The sequence below is a fragment of the Myotis lucifugus genome, unplaced genomic scaffold, assembly GCF_000147115.1.
Source record: "Myotis lucifugus unplaced genomic scaffold, Myoluc2.0 scaffold_51, whole genome shotgun sequence".
In the NCBI taxonomy this organism is placed as follows: domain Eukaryota; kingdom Metazoa; phylum Chordata; class Mammalia; order Chiroptera; family Vespertilionidae; genus Myotis; species Myotis lucifugus.
The window spans coordinates 4366257-4392420 of NW_005871099.1; the positions used below are offsets into that span (position 1 = coordinate 4366257).

Genomic DNA, 26164 nt, shown 5'->3' on the forward strand with positions numbered 1-26164 from the left:
AAATAGACCAGGAAGGTCGGCATGCTGCCCACCCAGCTTGCTGGCAGCTGGGCCAAGGGACTATCTAGGAAGGAAGAGGAATAGGCTGGGGAGGAGGGGTACCTGGGAGCCTGCTCCGTGCGTGCCTGCCCCTGAATGCACAAACGGACATGCACACACACGCACGCACACACACTCCTGTGCACAAACTCATTTCCCTTCTTTCCCCTCCCTCCCTTTCTTCCTCTCTCTCCTTTTTCTATCCTCCCACTCCTCTCCCTCTCCCTTTCATTATTTCTCATCCTAAGCTTTACCTCTCTGGGTCTCTGTTTCTCTGCTCTCCTTTTCCCCCTCCCCTTCTCCTCCTTCTTGCTCTCTCCCTCACTCCCTCTGTCCTGATATCTACTCCTCCTCTCAGCGCCTGCCTTCACAGCCCTCCCCTTGCATCCCCAGTGTGTGCAAGTGTGCTCGCACAGCCTTTACTGTATCTTTTCTTTTTAGATACACAAATGATGTTGTGTTACAATTGCCTACAATATTTAGTAAGTAAATGGCTGTACAAACTTGTAGCCTGGGAGCAACTGGCGGACCACTGGTGGTCCGTGAGGTCCGAAAGGTTGGCGACTGCTGGGCTAGACAGTATAGCCCATGTGTGGAGTAGGCTATCCCATCTAGTTTGTGTTAGCACTCCATGATGTAAGCACCGTGATCAAATCACCTAAAGACTCATTTCTCATAATGTGCCTCCATTGGCAAGTGAAGCATGACCGTAACAGAATGAAAGGTAAAATTTGGAATTGTTGTAAGGCCATGGTATCTTCATATTTGTGTCCTCTTATCTAAGCAAAGTGTCCAGCCTGCTGTGATAAGAGCTCAATAAATATGTATTGAATACATCAATTACATAAATTAATAACATGTCAAGAACTTTAAATCTAATTAATTAGTAACCGTTGCATATGTTTCTAATAGAGAGACCTCTGGGAGTTGATTTTTAATCAATAATCTTTGGCTTGTATTTCAAATTTATAAAAGGCCAAAGATAATTTAGTATTCTGAGCAAATTAGTTCCCCTTCTTAGTAGTTTGAGATATATATTATTCATAAAAGAAAACCCTAGACTCTCCACCCTCCGAGAGAGAGAGAGAGAGAGAGAGAGAGAGCGAGAGAGAGAACGCTATTTGAGTTATTTTGACTTAAGTCACCTCAAATATTAAGATCACCAACTGGCCCTAACCAGTTTGGCTCAGTAGATAGAGCGTTGGCCTGTGGATTGAAGGGTCCTAGGTTCGATTCCAGTCAAGGGCATGTACCTTAGTTGCATTTCTCTCTCATCGATGTTTCTAGCTCTCTACCCCTCTCCCTTCCTCTCTGTAAAAAATCAATAAAATATATTATTTTAAAAAAAAGATCACCGACTGATTTAACAGAGAACAAACGTTAGTTCTTACTGTGGTTAGGGGCAAAGTTTGATTTAAAGACAGCATATATTATACATATTAAACTATATTGTAATTGCTACAGCAATATGTTGACTATCTTCAGTAGGACCCCAAAGCTTATATTGCTAGGGTTTATATTTTGGGGGAATGTACTGTTCCCCCAGCCTTGGTTAAATTCTCAAGGCTCACAATAATGTCTATCACAAAGAAAAGTCAATGTTAATACATGAATTTCAGGTAAGCATACTGAGCTGCAGATTTTCCCTCAGGGAACATTGGCATGGAACGCATGACAGTAATTTCCCATCATAGAACTCTACAGTAATGTAGATTTCAGGATAGAAGCATGCGGTATTTTTTTAATAATGTTTCCCAGGAGATTTTCCCAGGGACTTGGAGACCTACACTGCCCTTCGGGGCCACTACATTTTCTAATACCGCATACTCTCAGCCAAAGTTCCTTTCGATCAGTTGAGCATGTCCTGAGAAACAAAACAACTAGTTGTACTTCCAGTGCTGTAAAAAGGATGACATCATTGCCAAGATTTAAAGAACTGTAGCACAGCGCCATTCTTTTCATTTGTTTAGAGGAGAAACCAATAATTGTGATTTCCTTTTCTCACTGTACCCACGTCATTAAATTAGTCATTTTCTCTAACTGTATACACCGACTTAAGTTGGCTCCACATTAAACCAAAATGATGGATTCTTTAGTCATTCTTTTCCTAGATAGATAAAAATCTTCAATGCTTTGAACTCATCTCTTTATTAAGTAAAAAAAAATAAATAAGAATTTCGTATTTTGTGGGGGTTTTTCCCAAGCCCCAAAGTTCAATTAGGGCTAACTAACAGCAACTTAAATAGCATTTTAACTAAATAGCCTTGGCTTGTAGGCTTCCAACAGGGGCCCTTCTAAAGTAAATCTTCCTTGGTTAACAGCTGTCAACTGTCAGTGAGCTAAAGGTAATTAAATTTGAAGATAGCTTTATGGCTCAGAAAAATAGATAAAAATCCTCAGACCAGAAAGGTCTTAAGTTAATGTAGTTATTGCTCCCTGTGGTATTTGAATTAATGCAAGAAATTGATTATTTTCTAACAAAACAGTTAAAGAGAACTGCCATTGTTTGTTAATTGCAGGTAAAATTCAGTTGGGGCTGTTTACCCTACTAAGATCACACTCTTGATTTCACTTCATTATAGATTAGGAAGAAAAGGAAAAAAGAGTATTAAAAAAAATACCCAAACTAAAGAAATCATGGTAGCAAGGGTGAGAAGGTGGTAGTCAGGGTCGTTGAACACTCAAAAGATGTATCAGCTGGTAAGGGTTTCAACAACAGAAATGAAAACTTCAATTCAAGGTGCCTAAGAAATACAAGAATTTTTTTTTAATTTTACATAACAGCAGTAGTTCAGTTATAGCGCAGTTCCAGGGGAGTTCAGAGATTACGTGCTTTTTTAAAGAACTGAGCTTTTCCCCCCTAAATTCCTGCTTGTCATTCTCAGCTAGTAATCCTGGTAGCTGCAATTGCTACAAGTATAATATGCTCACACACCAATGTCCAGAGGTAGAAAAAGTGCCACCTTTTGGGGGTGCCACTTTTTGAGACCCAAGAAATATTTTCAATACCCCTGCAGAAGGCTTCTCTTTAAGTCTCAGAGACCATAACTAGTCAGAGGCCACATTTAAACCATTCACTGGTTAGGGGAATGGAACCACTATCGTTGGCATAGACCAGCTCTGCCAACAGGAAATTTTATTACCGGGAATCGAACCGTGACCTCACGGTTTATAGGTCAGTGCTCAACCACTGAGCCAGGCCAGCAGGGCCAGAAAGATATTCTTGTACAGTTTTTCATTCTCTTAAGATTATAAGCAAAAGAATGCCGAAACCGGTTTGGCTCAGTGGATAGAGCGTCGGCCTGCGGACTGAAGGGTCCCAGGTTCGATTCCGGTCAAGGGCATGTACCTGGGTTGCGGGCACATCCCCAGTGGGGCATGTGCAGGAGGCAGCTATCGATGTTTCTCTCTCATCGATGTTTCTAACTCTCTATCTCTCTCCCTTCCTCTCTGTAAAAAATCAATAAAATATATTTTTTTAAAAAAAGATTATAAGCAAAAGAACAAAGAAAACATCAACTCTTTGAATGGAAAAGTCTTAAGTTGTGCAAAAGAGCATTTTGACTGGAAAGAAAATTGATTCTGCTATAATTGTTATTGATTTTTGTGTTGTCATGGTGCATTCCTTATATTCAAAGTTCAGCTGTTCAGGCGCATATTTAATGTAAAGAAGTTAAGTGAACATGAGTCACTGATTATTGAGATACTGAAATCTAACCATTCAGAACATCTGAAAATTTATTATTTTTTCCTATAATATATACATTAAACATTTAAACGACATTACCTTTTTATGGAGTATACTGGGAAAAATAGCTTTCTTTTTAAGTAATTTATTTAAAAAATATATTAAACTGGTTAGAATTATGTTGAGGAAGTAAGTAAATATTTAGAGTAGGAAATAATTCTAAAATGATGTACTGAGTCCAACAATAAAACATTAAGACAAACTAGGAAGACATTCACACTGCCATTGTTTATTTGTTTGTTTGTTGGGCTTTATTTGTGTTTCAATCTGCTAACTTACTATATATTTTTGGCTAATCTGTTTGAACTAGCTGATGACAGCCAGGAATAAAACTCAGTTGAGATTCTTGCAAAATGTGAATAATTTTGTAATCAAATGTCATCACCATAAACTTTAAAATTGCATTTATTGATTTATGTTTTATTTCAGAGACAATGAATAAAAATATCCACTGAAATAACTAATTTCTAATTAATTTATTATTTTAGGAGGAAAATGTATCATTACATTTTTTGTAATATTTCCGTAAGATCATTTTTATTAAATTAATAGAATCATAGAACCATATCTATTTTCACTGTGTTGTTCACTATTTCAGAGCTTCGAGAAACCAAGACCTCTGAATACTTCAGCCTGTCTCACCATCCTTTAGACTATAGGATATTATTAATGGATGAAGATCAGGACCGGATATATGTGGGCAGCAAAGATCACATTCTTTCCTTGAATATTAACAATATAAGTCAAGAAGCTTTGAGTGTAAGTGTATTACTTTCGTGAGGGCAATGTTGACCTCCCTACTTGCTTTTTTCTTTAAAGACTTAAAATACAATAATAAATTATGTATTTCATTAGAACAATAGAAAATACCAGTTGCATGTTTATACATAATTGGAAGTTCGTACTTATTTAATGGACTGAAAATATAAAATCAATTCAATTTTCTTTGTCTAGTTTTATAGTTTTAAACAATCTAAAATCTGAAGCTAACTAAGAAAACACTTCCTGTTTATACATATATAGAACAAGAAAAAGAGAAGACTAGAGCATAGCATGAAAAAAATGGTCAGATTAAAGGAAGACCTACCTTGTCATTTATTTGTAATTCAAGAAGTCCTTGGAAGGAATACAATTATTAAATGCACTATTCTTTGAACAAATGTAGCCCGTATTTGTCATTCTGTTTCACAACAAGGAAATAAATTGAGACTCACTGGAGTAAAGAAATAAAAGTAGATTCATGATAAATTTGTTACAGAAAGGAGATTTCTGGACTTGTTATTTTAAAAATGGACAGCAGACAAAGAAATAATCTTCACCACCAGACCCGAGCCAAGGCAACAATGACTTGGAATGCTAGGACAGTATTTCAGAGCAGGAGCCTTTTGGATTCTATCCAAGCTATTTTAACTGTGGATGTACCTGGGTGCCCCATTTTAATTAAATCCACCAGCCTGGCTTGTAGTTTTCTCAAAATAATATTAAACTGAGATTGCAATATAAATGTAAATTCATTGTGATATAAGCAGTTGGGAAAAGTGTACTATAAATAAAAAAGAGGAAATATACCTTATATTGTGCACATTAATAATGACCTCATTTTAATATAATAGCATTAGTAAGGGGGCATATATTGAAGTGCTTTTGTTGAAAGATTGATGGAAGGAATAAAAAGATAAGTCTTACAATAAAATTTTAAAATCTATATTCATTTAAGTTCATAAAATGAAAGAAGATAGAATTTTGAAGTAGAAATACAGAAACATCTTAAAGAAATCTGTTAGCATAAAGTGAATGACGAGCACTGAGCTGCCCTATGTACAGTGAGATTTATGCAATCTATATTTTCCTTTCTGAGCAGGTTTTCTGGCCAGCGTCTACAATCAAAGTCGAAGAGTGCAAAATGGCTGGCAAAGATCCCACAGTGAGTGCTTTAAAAAAACCCAGAACTTAAATATTTGGTCTTCGAATCCATGTATCTTGAGTGCAGCCAGGAGTGAGACAACGGGTGTTGGTGTTTTAAGTCCTCTGCTGGACACATGGTAAAAAATGTAAATACAGAAAGATTGGAACTCTTAAACATTGTAATTGAGGAATTCCTGACTGGGTAAAACTTTCTTGACTTGCTTTCATTATTGCACCCTGACACTTTCCATGATGAATTTCAGTAATAACCCCTGTTCCAAGTGGACCCAACCTGTGGAATTCTCAGGAGGCTGCGGGAATAATGATAATGCAAGACTCTGGACCAACTCCCAGATACCATGCAGGCTTTTCCTAAGAAAGATTCTCAGCAGAAGGGCTGTGGTCAGCCAGCACATTCCAGAGGCATAAATCACCAGTGATGACTGGTGTCTTTGTTAATTAAAAATAACCATAGAAACAAAATTGGGACAGGTATAAATATCAATAGATTGTCAATGTGAGGCACTAGAAACACTTGTAAAAATTATGTTACTTTAGGTAGGAGTCCAGAGCCAAGGAATAAATCTATATTGATTGCTGCTAACGACTTGCTGAAATTGACAGATTATGCTTTTTTTTTAATTAATCCTCACCCCAGGATATATTTTCCACTGATTTTTAGACAGTGGGAGGGAGGGAGAGAGGGAGGGAGAGAAAGAGAACATCAATTTGAGAGAAACACAATTATTGGGTCGAACCCATGACCCTCTAGCCACTGAGACACACTGGCCAGGACTGACAGATTATTCTTGAATATTATAAAATAAATACAGGAAAAATATCTAATGTGCACAAGTCATTTAATGTTTATAATGAAGCATATATGTCATTTCACCTTCTTATTTCAAATCATGAAAAAAATAACATAATAGATCCAAGTATCAAAATTACTTACTCTTATATTAATAACTTGGTTGCCCGGGTGGTGTGGCTCAGTGGTTGAATGTTGACCTATGAACCAGGAGGTCAGGGTTCAATTCCTGGTCAGGGAACATGCCCAGGTTGAGGACTCTATCCCCAGTAGGGAGCATGCAGGAGGTAGCTAATCCATGATTCTCTGACATTATTGATGTTTCTCTCTCTTCCTCTTCTTTCCTCTCTCTGATATACATTTTTTAAAATATATTAAAAAAAAAGAAGTTTCTTTTTTTAATCATCACCAAAGGACAGGTTTATTGATTTTAGAGAGAGAGGGAGAGAGAGAGAGAGAGACAGAGAGAAAAGGAGAGACATTGATGTGAGAGGTAAACTTCAATCAGTTTCCTCCTGTTTGCACCCCCACCTGGGATTGAAAGTGCACTCTAGGTATGTGCCCTGACTTGAAATCAAACCTGCAACCTTTTGATGTATGGTACAATCCTCCAACCAACTGAGCCACCCAGCCAGGGCAGAAGTTTCTTTAGATATTCATTCTTTCAATCACTTTTTCAACGAATACTGATACCTACTATGCATCTGGCATAATGTTAATTGCTAGAGATACAATTTTATGCTAAAATAAACATATTTGACTCTCATAAACTTTATTATCTTGTTAAAGAAGTCAACATCCTATATAATAAAAGGCTAATATGCAAATTGACTGAATGGTGGAATGACCAGTTGCTATGACGTGCACTGACCACCAGGGGGCAGACGCTCAACGCAGGAGGGAGAGCCCACAGGGAGAGGCCACTCAGCCAGAAGCTGGGCTCAAGGCTGGTGAATGCAGCAGTGGTGTCGGGAGTGCTAATGACCCCTCGAGGGATGTCCGAGGGGAGCGGGCCTAAGCCGGCAAGCAGACATCCCTCAAGGGGTCCCAGACTGCGAGAAGGCAGAGGCCAGGCTGAGGGACCCCTCCCCCCCTCTAGTTAATCTAATAAGCATGGAAATACGCACATCCTAATTCAGATGTGAGATTGAAATATGGTGATTGGGTAGCAAAACTAATAAATGTATACACACACACACACACACACACACACAAACACAATCAGGTCTAAGGTCAAATAACAGCCTTGACTTAGTGTTGACTAAACACTTACCATTGTAAGTGTAGAATTCATTATAAGTATAGAGGTAAAAAATGCTGATTTTAGGAGAGAAGGCTGTGCGCTGAGCCTTGGTAATAAGTACTCAGAGATTCATCAGATTGGTTCAACAAAGAAAGACTAACCCTTGTGGAAGGAGAAAGTGTGGAAATGAGCTTTTTATTTCATTGACTCTTAATAGTCCCAGGTTTCAGGTTCTAAAAAGGTCAGGCTCAGTGCAGGTCCACGGAAGAACCTGGAATGTTGAATCTCCAGGTCTCAGTGGAAGGTGTTCTTGGCAAGAGCTCACCAGGAGTGACTCAGCAATGGTCTCACTTTTTCAGCTTCATAACTCACCTTATAAGAGAAATTTAAAAGTGGGCAGAAGGAGCTTGCAGGAGCATTTTTGCTACCCATAGGATTTTGTAGACCACTTTCTGGAGGGAAAAATCCAGGAAAATGTGGAAAAACATTTGTAAGAATATTATAATAACCTTCTAGGGAATGAGTAGAATGAAGTATTCTTTTATGGGATACACTTTTTTGTCCCCTGAAGCTATTATGTCAATAATTATGCATGAATTAAACTATTTTCTTTCATTCTCTAATGTAGAGATTTTTTCCACTAATGCGTATCTGATCATGAGTTGCTTTTTGCCGCAGTAATATCCTGTGGCTATAATTACTGGATTTAATTGTCCTTTGTTCAAAAAGATTTATATTTCCCATTTATACAGGATATGTAGGATTTGGATACCTTTGCACGTTCTTGTTCCAAAACTTGCTGTTGATTTTCTAAAGAATCTTAGCTAAGTCATTAAATTTCTTTCTCTCTTTGGCAAAATTAAAAGGCTCTGTTATTTGCTCTCTTGTAATTAAAAGTCATTAGATAAAATCTTCAATACGTGCTTATGTTTTCCCATAGTTTTGTCATACTGTAATGTCATTCATAGATATCTTTAAATTCTGCCATAGAGCCAATTAGTATACACAATGTAAGTAACTGGTGTAGGGTTCTGTTCTAGTACAGCCAAAATTGTTGGGTCCTGGGAAATAGCAATCTAACGCTTTCAAATAAATGCTCTGTCTGTGCTAAATAAGAACGTTTGACAAATCCATCTCATTTCATACATCCAAGATACCTACAGTGAAGCATGCTTTAATCAGACCAAAGGAAAAAGGCTAGTGGCAGAAAAATGATGGTAAATAGGTCTTTAGAAGTTTTATAGAGCAACACATTTTATTATACTTTTCAATGAAACCAAGTATTACAGAATTTCTTAACTCTGCTAGAATTTCAATTTTTTTATGTGGGAATTGAATATTTTAACTGGCATGAATGAGTTCTTGTGAAGAAACCAGAGGTCAATGAGGATGGAGTTCCTACTTTTAAGAGTCTTTACAATATACTAGAGATGATGAGACATATATGCAATAATTATCAAATAATAATAGGCAACATTTCATGAAACAGGCCATCACTTTTCTGTGTGCTTTATTTTAATTCTCATAACAGTGCCACAAGATGGACCTTATTGTTACCATCTACATTTTCAAGATAAAGAAACTGAGTCACTAAAAATAGTAAGTAGGAGGTCACTGTCTGAGCAGGCACACATGGCTCTAAATCCTGCACCCTTAGCCAACCAAACATGCCACCTCACTAGGAAGAGTATGGTAGATGCTAAGGATACGCATAAAAGAAGAAGAAAAATGACATGGCAGCTGGGATATGTAGGAAAAGCTCAAAAGATACGGTGGCAACTATATTGTCTTATGTTAACCTGCCCCTTATTTTATTTCAATGGTACTGATACCTTTTCTCTCTTTCAGCCTTTGGTACATGCTACATGCAATTCTCTTCTTGTTTAGTTACTTTCCCATTATTTTAGCCTGGGAATCATCTGTTCATTCTTTAAAGAAACAGTGCAGATGTCACGTTTCTGGAGTCTTCTCTCCCAACCTGTGCCCGGGCCAGCCACCCTTCCACCCCCACGGGCAGACCCAAAATACACTAGCACTTTTTTCCACTGTAGTTCTTAACTTTAACTCTCCCTTTATGGTTGGAAATACCTGGTAATAAGTGTCATTATCCCCAGGGCCCGGATCTGGATCTAGCTACTTCATAAAATTTAAATAACATCTGAAAAAATAGACATGGAAATAGTCAAGCACAGAAATCTTTTCCAAGTGGCTCATTAGAGGTTGGGGAATCCACACAGTGAACGATGAGTTTACTAATGCTCTTAGATTAAACATGTTTGTTGTAAATTATTTCATACGCATTTCAGTAGTATGTTTTGGTTAAATTTTAAAAATTGCTTTTAAGTATTAATCATCTACTAAGGAAAACAAAGTAATGACCATTTAAATTCATACTGCTGTGTAACAATTGAAAGGAAAAATAAAATCTAGAATCAAGCATTCTTTATTCCTTGAGATTTTTTACTTATCTGAAATTTTAAAGTTATTAGAAAATAATTAATTACTAGAAATTAATTCAATATAATTTAAAATTTCACCCCAGGTAATAATATTGCTACAATCACCTAATGTTCATAAGGAAAATAAATGAGCATGGTGGAAAAACATGTAATTTTTTCTGCCTCAGCTAAAGAGAGATTAAGCTACCGCCCATTTCCCTTTCTGCCCCTATGTATTCACGTTCTTACATGCTCCATTTATTTCTAAATGTTAATATTTTACTCATACTCTAAATAATTTGAGCTAAACAATAGCACATGCTGTCAAACATATCCAATGAGATAGGGCATAATGATGTGCTAAGTTAATATTCTAAGAGCTTCTTGAAAATTAAGCAGGGTTATATATATTTAGACATATATGCATTACATGCACACAATGTCAAACTTGATTTATTAATTGTAGAGTATCCATTTACCTATTTTTGTGATCAGAGGATCCTAAACTACTGGAAAATATATTTTCTTTAGTAATACACTTAACAAAGTACCTTGATTTATTCCCCAGAACAAAGAATTGTAGGTGGAAAAAAAATAGTCCCTCACCCACCCCCACCCCCCATTGCATAGTATGGACCATGAAAAGTCAATATTTTTAATACCCTATTCATCTGTGCTCGGAATATATTTTAAAAACGTCTGTTTTTAAATTATGCAACTAATAGATGTTTAATATAGAAATTTTTAAAGACCAAGAAAAGCATATAGAACACAGTAAATACTATATTTCTGTTAAGTAAATAAAATAAATGCACTATCCAAATATAGTAAATTAAAAATTGGGGTATATTATTTCAGCATTTTTTTAATATATTTTTATTGATTTCAGAGAGAAAGGGAGAGGGAGAAAGAGATAGAAACATCGATGAGAGAGAATCATTAATCAGCTGCCTCCTGCAACGTCCCCCACTGAGGATCGAGCCCGCAACCTGGGCATGTGCCCTTGACAGGAATCGAATCCAGGACCCCTCAGTCTGCAGGCCGATGCTCTATCCACTGAGCCAAACCAGCTAGGGCTATTTCAGCATTTTATTACATGACATATATAGTATATGAATAAAAGGACACTATATTCTGCATAATGTTAGCAGCCTGATTTTTCATTTTACATTTAACATTTTACCAGAAAATACTTTCAAAATAGAGTTAAACAATTAAAAGAAAGCATGCATGGTGCTGAATTTCACTGAAGTCTCGTTCCCCAAACCTTTCATAGATGCCTATTACGGTCAGGGCCTATACACTAAGCTCTGTGCAGGACAAATGCCCTATTTACTTCACAGGTTTGTATTGGCAGTTGGAATTGAAAATGTGTGTGAAAGAGTCTAATATCTAACCCAGTGTATATTTATTTGCCAGAAACTATTCCAAGTGCTTTATTATTATACAGGGTGTGGCAAAAGTAGGTTTACAGTTGTGATCAAGAAGAACAGTTTATTCTTGTATTACTATTTAATTAACTATTGTATGTCTTCCATATAAACAACTGTAAACCTACTTTTGCCTCTATATTGCTCACAACAAATACTATCATCACCATTCGTAGATAAAAAGATTGAAGCACAGAGAAATTACATAAATGCCTCAAGTTCAAACAGCTAGTTAAAGATAAAGACTGCCGAAGCCGGTTTGGCTCAATACCTAAATCCACTCTCTATGCCCAGCTAAAGATTATGGCATGATGCCCGGCTGGCATGGCTCAGTGGTTGTCAACCTATGAACCAGAAGATCATGGTTTGATTCCCAGTCAGGGCACATGCTCGGGTTGTGGGCTTGGTCTCCAGTGTAGGGCATACAGGTGGCAGCTGATAAATGATTCTCTCTCATCATTGATGTTTCTCTCACTCTCACTCTCCCTCCCTCTCTAAAATCAATTTAAATAAATAAATATATATATATATATATTTATATATATATAGACTATGGCATGATGACAGACCAACTCTAATTGTCTCTCTTGTTTCATTGGACAATAATCCTCTGTCTCTTCTAGGCACTATTCACCAAGAAAGTCCTGCACTGCGATACCTGTTTTTAATTCATGCTCTGCTGTTTTTGTTGGCACATTTTTTCCTTATGCTTTTGCCTGTCAAAATCTCTAGCTCATTCTGCAATGACACCCCCTTCAAACCTTTACACCAAGTTCCGCATTACTCATTCTCTTCTTTCCTTCTATAGCACCTTTTGAAAAATATAACCCTATTACAGCATCTGCTATAGCCTGAAAGTAGGAATTGAATCTATTATTTCCAGTGTTTTCAGTACTATGTACAGTGCTTGCACTGAGTTTATAGATATTTGCTGAATGAAATGGTCTAGGTCAGAAATAATGTATTCAGAAACTAAGGCAGAACAATGGAAATGGCAATGACCTAGAACATGATTTTCAATAATTAACTCAACTGCTTTGTTTTTCCTTTGGGGTTTTTCTCTGTAAGGGAAGGTTGGAGGGGTACACTGAGCATCGTCAGAGAGCATGGAAATCTGTCTCATGGTTAGTCAACCCCTTCCTATACAAAAGCTGGTTGGTGGAGGGCGGTGTGTTTCAAAAGCCAGCTCAGTTACTTATTAAACCTAGAGCATTTCATTTAACCTCTTTGAAATTCAATTTCCTTATCACTAGAATGGCACTAATACTTTAATTGGAACACTGTTGTAAAGATTAAAAACAACATCAAAGGAAGAGCTCTTTAAACATTAGTAACAGTTATAAAAACTCCCTTCTAATAACTATAGATTCCAAACACAATTGCAGATTTTGAAGAGGTTAAAAATACAAGATGTGTTAGACACATCTGTGTTTGAAAATCTGCTTTACCCTTTTCTAGCTATATATCCTCAGGCAAGTTAACTAAAAATGTTCTAAGCTTTATTTTTCTAAAAGCGGTTGAGTTGTAAAAAAAAAAAAATGAGTGAATGTTAAGTGCCTAAGTAGCATATAATATGCTAAATAAATGTGAGATATAAAAGTAAAAAAAAAATCAAACCTCCTGGGAATTAAAAGAGGCTAAATATATGAAATGATTATTCCACTGTCTGCCACATAATAAATTCTCAATTACTAGCCATAATAAGCATATCAATGTATCTAATATATATATATGTATATATTACATAAAATAAGTATAAACTGTATTTGAAATATAAAAGAAATATTAGTGACTTTTTTTAACTAATACCAGTAATTCATGATGGTAAATGGCCTACAAAACTCCAGAGGAGACAGACATAACCTATTATTAATAGAGTTGGGTTGAGTTCATGTCTTATGGAAAAACAGTATATACAGAACCCCAGAATGACTAACTTTGAATGTGAAAAAAATAAACACAAGTCTCATTGCTCACAGATACCCTTAACATAGACATATTATATACACACCATACATCATCTATGCTTTTTCTCCAGAGAAACACATTATCATCTGCAGTTATATAGTCAATTTCCAGGAACCTCTATAAACAGGTGTCAAGATACTGTGACATTATATATTTAACAAAAATCCTTAATGTCTTAAAATAAAAATAAATTGTGTAGTCTGGTCTGTAAGGTTTAATTTTTTGACAGCAAAGTTAATGATTGATTATTTGATAATAAAAACCTATAATAGAAACATGTAGAAAATTACTACATATAAAAATAAGCATATACTTACTATCAAGTAATAATGAATATGAAAGGAGGAAATGATGGAAAATATAAAATAACATTGACTTTAAATGTAACTTCCTTTTTAGTAAAATTTGTGTTTTTACTTTACTAATAATGTAAGTAATGCATGTACATTATAAACAATAAATAAAATACATGATACCTAGAAGAGAGTATAAAAGAACACCTATGGTCTCTGACCACCCCTGGGAAAACCACTGTTATCTTTTCATATATTTTTATTAAAATATTTATCTTTGATTTGTAACATTATTTTTAATAATGTTCTTTGAGAGAAAAAGTAACTGTGAAGGGAACAACATTTAATCTCAGGCTGGATTAATTTGTAGTCAGCAAAGGATAGTGAGCCTAGTAAACACAGGGCATGCAATGGTCCCTTCAGTGACAGGTATGCATTTGGTGATGGCCATATTTATGTACTTCTGCAAGGTCATAGTCAACTTATAATTACTATAATGATTTTGTGTTGTTGAGAGAATAAATGACAATGTCTAATGATTGGACTGGGAACAGGTGAGAAAGGAGATTTTGAAGAAAGTATTTTAGGGGATTACAGGCAGAGAGAGAAAAATTACATCATTTTTCATAGAAAGCAGTAAGTTTGGCATTTCCTTCAAGGTTTGTTTTATTCACCAATTGTAAAGGCCAATAGTGCTTGCCATTGTGTACTAAAGATAAAACAGGCCTTGTATAAGCACAATTTCACTTAATTCATGTTTATATAAAGTGTGTATATGGGTGTGTGTGTTTTGAAGAAAATTTGAGGAAACAATTTGCTGTACTTAATCTTAGGTAAAAATTAAGTTCATTAAGTTTCAGAAAATAAAACTTACATAGCATACAGAAGAGAAATATGAGAGAGATATATCATTTTACTCATTATCTAAGTTGGACTACCTCCCACCCGAAATAAAGCAATGGTGTAGACAATGTGGTTCTCTTACTATCACCGAACATGTTAGAGCAGAAAGAAAAATTCAAAGCAAAGTTTCACAGTAATACTTAGCAATAGCAATAAAATCGTTGCTAAGCACTTCTTTACCTATTCTTTTAGCATGGTTGTGGGAACTTCGTCCGTGTAATTCAGGCGTTCAACCGCACTCATCTGTATGTTTGTGGGAGTGGTGCTTTCAGCCCAGTCTGTACTTATTTGAACAGAGGGAGGAGATCAGAGGTGAGTGTAACATTTTTTTCATTCTTTGTTCTGCTTAGTGTCAAAGGTTGCTTAAAACTGTATTTTAGAGTTTCTGGCCATCAGGTTACTTAAAATACAGCCTTTAGCCTTTAAACATTATATATACATATATACATATATAAATATATATATATATATGTATGTATATATATATATATATATATATATATATATATATATATATATAATCTGAATGGAAATGGTGTGGCTTCATAATTACTTAGAATGTAAGGTGTTGATAATATTAATGCAAATTATAGAAATATTATACTATACATTCACTTTCTCAAATCTATTTTAAACAATTTCTTATTTATGTTTCACATTTAATAAACTTTTATGAGATACACACCTGTAAGTGCCAGCCGAAGAGAACTTTATATAATTAATAAATCATACTTTCATTTAGAGTAACATTGGTCTACGAGGGTTTTCTAGCCTTATTCTTACATTGGTTCAAATGATTTGGGGATATTTGAATAAAAGTATCTTCTGAGAGTAAATATACAGCTAATGTACAGTCAAATATGTGGCTGGTTCAGCTTCCCCTGTGATATTTCAGACTGTGTTTATCCCAGTTTACAATTATTGACTAAGGAAACAATTCATTAGCCCCAAAGAGATTTTCTGGATTCTTTTAGTCAAACATGTCGTATTTAATATAAATATTTTAAAAACTGAATTATTTCATAATATCTTGCTTTGATTTTATTATGCATCTTAAGCCTTGAAAGTCCAGTTCTTAACGTCTAAATTCGATTTTACAGATTAGAATTGTAAAAAAAAAGATTAAATGTTGCTACTGATATATCTTAGGTTCATTTTTCTTTAACAAAGGTTAATCTACTTTAGTATGAATATAATTGAATAATCTCTCTGTATTCCTTTATTATTAATTTTTTCATGTATGTAATTTATATATATATATACATATATATATATATCTTTTGTTGAATAAAAAAATCACTTAAAAATAACTGAGTGATTATCATTTGACCCCATATTGATGCATCTCCAAGTGGTTCAAAACAAGATGAAATATTAAAGTTCTTAAATGTAAAGCTATGCTTCTTGGAAGAGTACAGTTGGCTGCATTGAGCTTGTCATTAGAACTACATGCCTGTGATCAACTGATAAATAAACTACTGCCCTAGACGTCTGCAATCTGTCAGACCCTTTACTGAAGACTTCACAGTCACTGCAGAGGCCACCAATAGCACAGCACTTTTCAGAGCACACATTTCAAATGAAATCATTTTCCCACGTACAGATTGCCCACTATGCACTTCAAGGCTTAAATGCAAAAGTCAGTAAAAAAAACAGATCTCATATGGAAAACCAGCATGGAATGAATTTTAATCACTTTATCAAATATGAACTACTATAGTCTCGTTTCAAAAAAATCTATTTAAAAGGGGAAGCATGTCCATTAATTAATATGTGAACATTTAAGAGTCAACTTAAGTATGGGAAGGGTTATGAATTTTAATCTTTTTAATACTTTCCTTAGTAGTCAAGTCAAAGGGTTTCATCATAATATTGTATTTATATACATATCTAGAGTACATATGGAATGCAATTTTATCAGGATAATTTTGAAAAACCTTAGCTTGACACCTAAGGACTGCCATCATCTAATGCAACCAACAAAAGTGATCACCTTTTTCTTAGAATTTTAGTAGTCACTTTTACTAACTTACCTAGAAAAAGATAAGTATACCAACAAGATGTTCCCTCTCACTGAAGCTGCAGTGATCATTATTGAAATCTTTGCTCATAGTCCCTGGGCTTCCCTAGTCCCATTCCTTGCTTAATGTTTTTCCTAAGCACTGAGCATCATCTAACAGACTTATATTTTATATATTTATTCTCTTTATATTTTATATATACCTATTTATATTCTCCCTCAGTATATTATAAATTACTTCAAGGCAAAGATGTTTGTCTATTTTGTTTACTGTATCCCTAATGTATTGTCAGTGCCAGGCACAGAGTAGATGGTCAATATATTTTGTTAAATAAATAAATAATAAAACATTTTAATCTAAATTATGAATTATTGCTTAACTTAGTATAATGATGTACATAACAAAATTAAGTGGTAACAAAATTTTATTTTTAAAACAGTCTTATTGTTTTTGGAAATATTATAATATTATACACATTGTTCCTCTGTGGACAAATTTCTGCTTTTGGTCAATTTCAACTTGTCTTATTCAGGGTAACAATAATTCTTAATTTTAAGTGGGTTTTAATAATGTTGCTTTGTCGAAAACTTGTTGGATCAGCTTTATGGGGAGTGTAATAGGATGAGAATTTGATCTACTAAGGTTAGTTTGTAATTCATAGATGCATTTGTCTACAGGCCAAGAAAGTCTTAATACAGTGAATTGGGAAGGCATAAGCAACCGAGTATAAAGCTTATTATTTATGATTATGCTTTGTTTTACTAAAGAACAATTGGTTAACTAAATATAATGTTATTTATTATTACTATCTTTTAAATTTTATCCACAATAAAGGACCAAGTTTTCATGATTGACTCCAAGTGCGAATCTGGAAAAGGACGCTGCTCTTTCAACCCCAATGTGAACACAGTATCTGTTATGATCAGTAAGTGAAAAATAAAGGAGGCAGTGAGAAATAGAAAATAAAAAGGAAATTAAGGGAAAATAATTCATGACATGGTATGCCCATTTTTGATAATTGTATGGATGATAGTACATGAGTAAAATAATAGGAAGAAAGGTTTATGCTGAGAAATAGAAATTTTAGTTTCTCATATTCAGGAATATTCATAATAAGCATGTATTTTTTCACTGAACACAACAATGCTCTCATTCCTAGAGCAAGTCAACAATTTACAAAAAAACATGCATATATATATATATATATATATATATATATATATATTAACATATAAAGTAATTTTCAATGTTTTTTGTAGTTATTTTTCTAGTATTAAATATACCCACTTTCCTCATGTTTTAGTAATCTTTTACAAATTATCAAAAATGATGTTACTCTCTGATGAAAGACTAACAAAGTACATGGGTTAGCCAAATATATTCCTATGGATTGTCTAGAAGTTGCTATACTAAAACAAGAGCTGGTGGTAAAACCGCTTTTCTATTTTCTCATTTTCCATAAAATATATCAGTTAAGTAGCAGGCCCAATTGCTTGCTGCTACGTATGTTGACAAATCAATGTCTTTGAGTCTCAATTATCAAATGCCTTTCTATAACTCACATAAAGACATTCCCTTCTGGTTAGTGAAGACACTTCTAGAATATGTCTGGTTTAACATGAATTGACTGTAAGGACAAATCTGGGATCCCGGTACCAACTATACAGTAGATGCTTTCCCCTGTTTGCTTCCTGTATGTATTGCCGATAGTAAAATTACATCATTTGACAAGAGAACAGGTGGAAAAATAATTATTGTGGTCACAATGCTTTACTTTGATTCATTTAAAGAGGCAACACATCGTGCTCATATCTGGAAACTAAATTAAGACAGGTACATCTAGCACTGACTAAAATGTGGCCTTGGAAGTTATCCAGTGAATTATTTCCATATGGTCATTCAAATTGGACAAAGAGGAAATGAAAGTATATAATTACGACAAAAAAATTAGAAACCTATGAAACCACAAGATATCCAAATATGTCTGATGCAAGGACTTTTCAGATAAGTTTCTAAATATTTAATAGCAGTGTCTTAGAAAGTCTTTTTAAAAAATACTTTAGAAATTCTAATATTACATACACACACACACACACACACACAAGTTAAATATATAGAGTTTTCACTCATTTCAATCTAAATGCTATGGAAATAAATTTCAAAGATTAGTTAGCACTAATACTATAGTTTTATGTCATCAAATATTGTTTAGAACAATAAGGGTTAGAACAAGGCATTATGAATCTTAGTGTTAAACTGTGATAAGCCATTTAATAGTTTTGCCTTTAGAGACTTGGATATTTTTACAATATTGAATTTAATTGGCCTTCATTTTTAAGGACCTGAGACTTGTGCTGATGTTTCTATACTGCCTTTTATTACTTTGATCAACATTATAATTTATACTATCACTGAAATTCATTAAACTGAAATCAGCCCAGCTGATGGGGCTTGGTGGTTGAGCGTCAACCTATGAACCAGGAGGTCACGGTTCAATTCCCGGTCAGGGCACATGCCCAGGTTGTGGGCTCCATTCCCAGTGGGATGTACAGAAGGCAGCCGATCAGTGAAACTCTCTCAGCATTGATGTTTCTATCTCTCTCTTCCTCTCCCTTCCTCTCTGAAATCAACAAAAATATATTTTGGGAAAGAAAAACTGAAACCAAAATGAGCAGGAAGCTTGATAAGCTTATATTTATAATTTTATTTGTTCTATTGATTATTTCTTTAAAACTATCTCCATTGTCATCCCCAATATTGTATAATAGATCTGTATAGTCCTCTCACTTTGCTATACAGTGTTTGATCATTTCTGTTCAACTGCAATCCACTAAATAACACACATTTGTTAAAATATTCCTATTAAAGTGCCAAGAAACATTGTGAATTTTAATTCCAAATTTCACAATGTAGTTGTGACATCCAACCAGATATGTATGTTTAGTGTTCTTTTGCTATTTTTAGTTATTGTTGTAGCACAACAAAGAAGTCAGATGATATTTTTTAAAGAGCCGATCAAAAACCTCATATGGTTTTTCTGGTAGTGGAAGTGCAATTGGAAAGCAAAATATTTTTGGATTAAAGAGAAAAGGCACAAGTTTATCTTTGCATAAGTCCTACAAAGAAATCCTTCATAAAATACCCCATTCTCAAAATTCGTTCCAAAGTGACATTAATTAAATATTTCTTATACAAAACAAAGCAGGAACTTTATTATTCCTAATTATTAAGAATTTAAGACAGGAAATGAAGTCAGTCGGACGTGCAAGCTTCCGTAACGTTTAAGACATAACTAATAAAATGGTGTGTAATAGGATTAGAATCAGCCCTCTGCATCATACACCATCCTCCAGTATCCTTTATTCTTTCCTTCCTGGATACAGAGATGATAATTGATAGCTGTGCTAGTCAGTATATTACATAAAGAGTTTTAGAACCCACTGTTTGGAGGGTAACTGGGTATAGCTACAGTATGAAATGATTAATTGCTAAGTTATTTCAATTTAACAACCGTTGTATCTACAGAATATTTGTGTAGATGCTTCATAAATGCCCACATAATTTTAAAGAAACTGAACCACTCAAAATACTTTCCTGCACATTTTTGTTCTGTCTCTATAATCAATTTCCATGGGCTTTAGACCCCTGTAGGAAGCCACATTGGAGACACAATACCTGCCATAGCCAATTGCTAACCTGTAGGGATCCGTTTCATGACCTAGTGAGCACATATTAAAAACATTCCATTCTTCATTCTATCCTGGGCCAGTTGGTAGTGCCTGTTACTAAACAGTGAGCTTAGAGTGCTTCAGAATGTTCCAGTTCTGCCAAAATGACCACAATCTGAAAGTAGCCAGGAAGTAATTCTAGAACAGTAGTCGAAGAGCACAGCTGCATGGCGGTTTAGTGGGACAGACCTGATAAATTTTATTCTCTTTTAAATAGATATTTAGCTACTGTTTTATTCTCAAGGGTCACACATACCCATTCAATATCTACTCTCTTTCCTAGAATGAAAATTAATATGGATAAACTAAATGTTAAATGTTATGTATATACAGATTAAAATGTTTTTGCTATCAATAATGATAATTTAATTTAAAAATATCTTTACTTTCTTGTCTCTGCATTCTATTTCTCATGGCTTATGTTAAGCCATATGTAGTTTAGTAACATAATATTATATTTTTACCATAATTTTAATATATTGTTTTGCAAATGAAAATAGAGAACTTTGATTATCTTATAGAAACCTTCTAGCACTGAAAATCAAAGTGTATACTTTTAATGATGACATTATTATATCATTAATAGTATTTTGACTAATTTTAATGTTGCCTCCATGTCATTAATAATAATAAAAACTATTAATCTCAGTCCCTTTAGTATAATCATAGAATTTTTATTATGTGGTGAGGACTTTTGAGATCCATAATTCAGTTCCCATATTTTAAAATGAGAAGATTGTGATTCAGGGAGCTAAATGACTTAGTCCTAATTCCCAGTTTGCTAATTACTGGCCAAAATATACAAAGCAAGTTTTCTGACTCTTACAGTATTTTTATTAAAACACAGTAATAATTAATTAAGCCATTCTGTTATCTTTTATAATGTTACATATATTATTTCTGCCATTTCTGATACACACTATAAACATAGGCATTTAGTATTATTAAGTACAAGCAGAGGAATTTTTGTTTCTTCATAGAATAAAGTCATTTTGGTAACCATACAGTCAATAATGAGACCAGATTAAATTTACCAACCTTTTATTTGGTGGATAATGTAAACCAATTAACAATTATAAACACTGTAATATGTGTACTAATCTAATTAAGCAAGTTCTCCTTGATATTTAAAATAGCCTTAAAAACATTTACATTGTGTTGACAATTTCTTTTTCATAGATGAAGAACTTTTCTCTGGAATGTATATAGATTTCATGGGGACAGATGCTGCTATTTTTCGAAGTTTAACTAAAAGGAATGCAGTCAGAACTGATCAACACAATTCCAAATGGCTAAGTGGTAAGAAAACACTTTATACATTTTTTTTAGAATTTTTTATGCTTTAGACTAATTTGTTTAGTTCCATAATAAAAATTAGGTAAAAAATGGTAAAAAGAAAAAAATTACAGTGCCATGTCGTCAGTAACAGTAATTCTGACTTTATGATTTTAAAAGTTTACGGTAAGTAAATAATTGAAATAGTCATATTCTAACTCTTGACTAATCACCACACAATTATTATAGAATATATAAATTTTAAAAATGACAGTGATATTCATCATACATGCTTGTACACAAGAATCCTCTCTAATTGTTTAAGTGTAACATATTATAATTAAATATGTTATTTATTCATTTAGATTGTATGTGTTAATAATGTCAAAGCTAACAGTTCTCTAAATTTATGACAGATAAAGTGAATAGGGTATATTCAGAAACTATATTTGTTTTATACTTAGATTCTAAATTATACAACTGATATATATTATTTTTTCATAATTTGACTAAGATTTAATAGAAATCATAGGTATGATAATTTTATGATTATCAGTATTCAGCTGCTTCCAGTTCTTAGGATCACATGGAATTCACATCATGAAAGGTGCTCATTTGACTTTAATGCACAGTTTCAATGAGTTCCTGTTGTTGAGAGGAGGAAGAAACCACGGAGGCCTTTGTCATTTCACCCTGGGGGAAAGTTCTAGCTCACCCTAAATTTGGCAATTTACTTACCATTGCACAGTTAAGCATGAGTCACCACAGTAAAGCATCTTGTTTCACTGATAGGCCAGCACAAGAAAGCGTTGATTGTCCATTTTCTTCTTCTGATTATTCTCTGGTACATCTGGAAATAGAATATCCTAAAAGTTGTTTTGTTCTTGAAATAAGGAATCCCTCTGTCTTCAAATGACGTCACTTTTTTCCTTGAAAAGTTTCCCTTTTATTTCATACACTGTATTTTAAGAAAAATGTGTTTTTCAGATCTTGGACTCCCAACTCCTCATTCCATTCTGCTTCGGTGCATTTGAGTTTATATGCACTAGATTGAAAACCACACTTTGAAAAACAAACCTTTTTTTCCCCCATAAAACGACTGACTGTCAGATTCCAAGGGAAATAACTGGTAGAATAGTTTTTCAAATTTTTAAAACTCATCAGTGCACAAAGGTTTTTTTTGCATTTACTGAATTTCCAGAATATATTGTAGACAGAGAAAAATAGTTTGAGCTGTCATAACTATATTTTGTGGCACTTGACATTTGAAATGCGGTATGTTGGCTGAATACAATTACTGCTTTTATACTTTTTGCCTATGAACATCAAATTATTGTTTTACACCAAAGATGGAGAAACCATGTGTCTGTGGTCTACTTGGATGAACAGTAGATGGATTTTTCGCATGAATGTATTACAGTCTCTGTATTTCTTTTCAGAACCTATGTTTGTGGATGCACATGTCATCCCAGATGGAACTGATCCAAACGATGCTAAGATTTACTTTTTCTTCAAGGAGAAACTGACTGACAATAGCAGAAGTACAAAGCAGATTCATTCCATGATCGCTAGAATATGTCCTGTAAGTATTAACATTTTAAAATTCAATTTATTTAAACTAAAAAAATAAAGCAACCAAAAAACACCCCCCCAAAACAAAAACAACAACAGAGTTCACCCATTTTAACCACTTCTACCACACCTCACTCTGTCTCTTGCAACCACTGATCTGTTCTTGTATCCATGAGCTGTTTTATTGCTTTTGTTTAGGTCCCACATAAAAAGGAGATCATACATATCTGTCATTCTCTGTAGGACTTATTTCATTTAGCATAATGCGAATCCATATTATCATGAACAATAAGATTAGGCTGAATAGTATTATTTCCCTGATAATTGTGCTTATATGCCACATTTCTTTATCCATTCATTTGTTGGTAGACACTGAGGTTGTTTCACTCTCTTAGCTCTTATAAATAATGCAATGGGGTCATATATCTTTTTGAATTAGTATTCCATTTATTCAGATAAATAACCAGAAGTGGAATTGCTAGATTATTTGATAGTTCGATTTTTAATTTTTTGAGGAATCTTCACACTATTTTCTTTTAATATATATATATATATATATATTTCAGAGAGGAAGAGAGAAGGAGAGAGAGATAGAAACATCAATGATGAGAGAATCATCAATAGGCTGCCTCCTGCACACTGCCCCCTCCTCCTCCCTGGGGATTGAGCTCACAAACCCGGCATGTGCCCTGACCAGGAATCAAACCACAACCTCCTAGTTCATGGGTTGACACTCAACCACTGAGTCACACCAGTCGGGCCTTCACACTATTTTCCATATCGGTTGCAACAAATCATATTCCCACCAACAGTGCACAAGAGTTCTCTTTTCTCCATATCCTTGCCAACACTTTTTATTCCTTATCTTTTTAATAATAATAAAAGCATAATATGCTAATTAGACTGGACATCCTTCCAGGCAAGCCTGGGTCCTGGGTGCCTGCCCGCGGCTGGAGGGAAGCTGGTGTCAGCAGCCAGGGGAAGGAAGGCCTATTCTTGCATGAATTTCGTGCATTGTACCTCTAGTCTTTTTAATAACAGCCATTCTAACAAGTGTGAAGTGATATCTCACTGTGGTTTCAATCTGCGTTTCCCTGGTAATTGGCAATGTTGTGCATCTCTTCATGAACTTGTTGGCCATCTGTATGTCTGTGTCTTCTTTGATAAAATATTTATTCAGATCTTCTGCCCATTTTTAATTGATTTTTTGTTATTAAGTTGTATGGATTCTTTATATATTTTGGATATTATCCCTTATCAGATACATGATTTGCAAATAGTTTTTCCATTCAGTAGGTTGCCTTTTCATTTTGTTGATAGTGTTCATTTCTGTGCAGAAGCTTTTTAGTTTGAGGTTATTACACTTGTATATTTTTGCTTTTGTTACTTTACTTTTAGGGTCAATTTAAAAAATCATTCCCAAGACCTATGTCAAGGAACTTACCACCTATTTTCTTCTAGGATTTTTGTGGTTTTTGATATTACTTTCAAGTCTTTAATACATTTTGAGTTAAGTTTTTAAAAATTTATTTTTATTGATTTCAGAGAGGAAGGGAGAGGAAGAAGAGATAGAAACATCAATGATGAGAGAGAATCATTAATCGGCTGCCTCCTGCACACACCCCTACTGGGGATCGAGCCTGCAACCCAGGCATGTGCCCTTGACAGGAATTGGACCCGGGACTCTTCAGTCTGCAGGCCAACATACTATCCACTAAGCCAAACCAGATAGGGCTTGAGTTAACTTTTTTGTATGGTGTAGGAAGTAGTCCAGTTTCTTCCTCCCTCCCTTCTTTCCTTCTTCCTTCCTTCTTTCTTTTTTTTTTTTACATGTGGCTGTTCAATTTTTCCAACACCATATATTAAATAAATGATTTCCCCCCATTTTATATTTGTGACTTCTTTGTCATAAATTAATTGACCATATATGCATGGGTTTATTTCTGGGCTCTCTATTCTGTTCCATTGATCTATTTGTCTACTTTATCCCAGTACCTTAGCTTTATATTATAGCTTGAAAACTAGGAGTGTGATAACCTCCAGTTTTGTTTTTCTTTCTCAAGATTGCTTTGACTATTATAATTTGAATAAAAACTAAAAAATTAAGTTATGTAATATTTTTTTCTAATAGTTTACTTTTCTACTTTCATTATCTACTATTATAAATTAATCAAATATTAATAGGAGACATTTGAATTTAATATTTACTCACATCTCTCATAAGAGATAAACACCATATTTCAACATAAAGTTTAATTCATGGAAATATTTTGGTTGTGGGTTTATATAAATAAATAATTTTGATTAATTTTGCTATTTCATTTAATTATTAGTATTACAAATAGCTAAATTTTATATTATAGAAAGAAACAACAATTATTGTGAATAAAATATAGGAAAACTTTATTAAAAGATAATTATTGAGGAGCTATCTACAACAGCAAACGTAAAGGAAGGCTTTAATAAAACATAATTATAAACAGTAATCAAAATATTTTTGTCTTAACAGTAAGTATATATAGTAGCTCAAAAAAATCATGATGTCCACTCATATAGGAGTTTTACAGGCTTTTCCTGACATTTATGATTAGCATCCTTTGTGCAGAATTATTTTTTAAAGCATTTAGTGTTTAAAATACTTTTCAATATTATACTGCTCCACTGATAGTGGAACTCACCTGCCTCTCCATCACTTGCAGTAAGGCGGCAAAGCCAGCAGAAGGAGTGGAAGCCTGCTGGGCATACAGAAAACAAACAAATATGTTATCAATAGAGACTATTGGTGAATGA

The 26164-nt window shown here is 34.1% G+C and overlaps 1 protein-coding gene across 8 annotated transcripts in view; it reads left to right on the forward strand.

The window, feature by feature from the left end:
* SEMA3C (semaphorin 3C) overlaps positions 1-26164 on the forward strand; it is a 160164-nt gene that overhangs the window by 72729 nt on the left and 61271 nt on the right. For 7 of the 8 annotated variants that reach the window (XR_002829255.1, XR_002829254.1, XR_002829253.1 and 4 more), the window contains 6 exons: positions 4386-4546; positions 5649-5711; positions 14971-15090; positions 17634-17724; positions 21707-21826; positions 23242-23384. Coding sequence is in view for 5 of the 8 variants with exons in the window: in XM_006088688.3 (XP_006088750.1) it covers positions 4386-4546; positions 5649-5711; positions 14971-15090; positions 17634-17724; positions 21707-21826; positions 23242-23384 (698 nt within the window). In the remaining 3 variants the exon portion in view is untranslated. The remainder of the gene's footprint in view (positions 1-4385; positions 4547-5648; positions 5712-14970; positions 15091-17633; positions 17725-21706; positions 21827-23241; positions 23385-26164) is intronic. The other variant, XM_023753783.1, reaches the window with a different exon arrangement.